At 49.8% G+C, this 1,159-nt stretch overlaps 1 protein-coding gene across 1 annotated transcript in view; it reads right to left on the minus strand.

The window, feature by feature from the left end:
• T265_15354 (hypothetical protein) overlaps nucleotides 1–1,159 on the minus strand; it is a gene marked incomplete at both ends in the record, with an annotated part of 16,072 nt that overhangs the window by 5,103 nt on the left and 9,810 nt on the right. The window contains one exon of the mRNA XM_009177706.1: nucleotides 150–664. Within this exon, the coding sequence (XP_009175970.1) occupies nucleotides 150–664 (515 nt within the window). The remainder of the gene's footprint in view (nucleotides 1–149; nucleotides 665–1,159) is intronic.

Consider the following 1,159-nt stretch of genomic DNA (forward strand, 5'->3'; position numbering starts at 1 on the left):
GTAAGTGGCGTGTTCAGTGACTGCACGTCCACAAGCATGACCTTACGCTTTTTGGGTGCAAAGTGCATACCAAAGGACGGGATGACTTTAATCAGTTCATCCAAGAATACTCGCGCCTTTTCCTTCTCTTCGAACATGAAAACGGATACCGTCTGCACATTCCAGATCGACGAGGTTTTCTTCACAGGCTATTTGAACTCCAGGATTTTGGAGACCCCGCAGCGCTCGTCTCATTGTTTCATCGATCACAAAGTTAAAAAGGAATGGGGAGAGTGGGCATCCCTGACGGATACCGCTTTGTGTGCGGAAGCTTTTGGAGAGCTCTCCGTATACTCGCACACGTCCGGAAGCCCGAGAATACAAAGAACCTAGTATGTTTACAAACTTCCGGAGTATTCCTTGGTGGGCAAGCGTGTCAAGAAGAACAGACCGATCAACCGAGTCGATGGCGCCTCTGTAATCCAGGAATACTGGAATTGTGGGTCGCTTATACGTATGGCGTTGTTCTAGCACCTGACGCATTGTGAAGATTTCGTCAACACAACCCCTACCAGGCCGGAATCCCGCTTGCTGTTCTCGAGTCAGTATCTCACGAGCCACCGTAAGGCGACGAAGCACAACTGACGCCAACAGTCTCGTTACAACCGGGGTCAAGCTGATCCCCCTGTGGTTACCACACTCACTGCGCACCTCTTTTTTGAAAACGGGGACTGTCACCGATTCTCTCCAGTTGTCTCGGACAGACTCCTTTTCCTAAATGCAAATAATCTCCGGGAATTACCGGCTTTCTGGGCCTCTTCCATTTCTCAGGCTTTCTGTGTCCACCATACTTCACAGTCGGATCGCAAACTCACTTTCACTTGGTGTGTAATAACTCTTCGCACCGGGTTATGTTCGGGACCGACTAGGATAGTTTTTCGAGATTTAAGTAATGCCACCGTTCGGTCTGATATCCAGTGCTTGAGTGCGCCTGGTTGGGTCGTGCCACAGGCGAAATTCTCAGCACTATACAAAGAGGTGGCAATCTCGTCCCAGTATGAGTTCACATCTGATGGTGGAGCGTATGGAAGAGACTCTAGAAGACGATTCTTGTAAGTTCGTCTGAAATCCGGATCCGCCAGTCTTTCAGCTGCCATGCGATTTGTCCGCACCTTACGCG

The sequence above is a fragment of the Opisthorchis viverrini genome (genome assembly GCF_000715545.1).
Source record: "Opisthorchis viverrini unplaced genomic scaffold opera_v5_449, whole genome shotgun sequence".
Lineage (NCBI taxonomy): Eukaryota > Metazoa > Platyhelminthes > Trematoda > Opisthorchiida > Opisthorchiidae > Opisthorchis > Opisthorchis viverrini.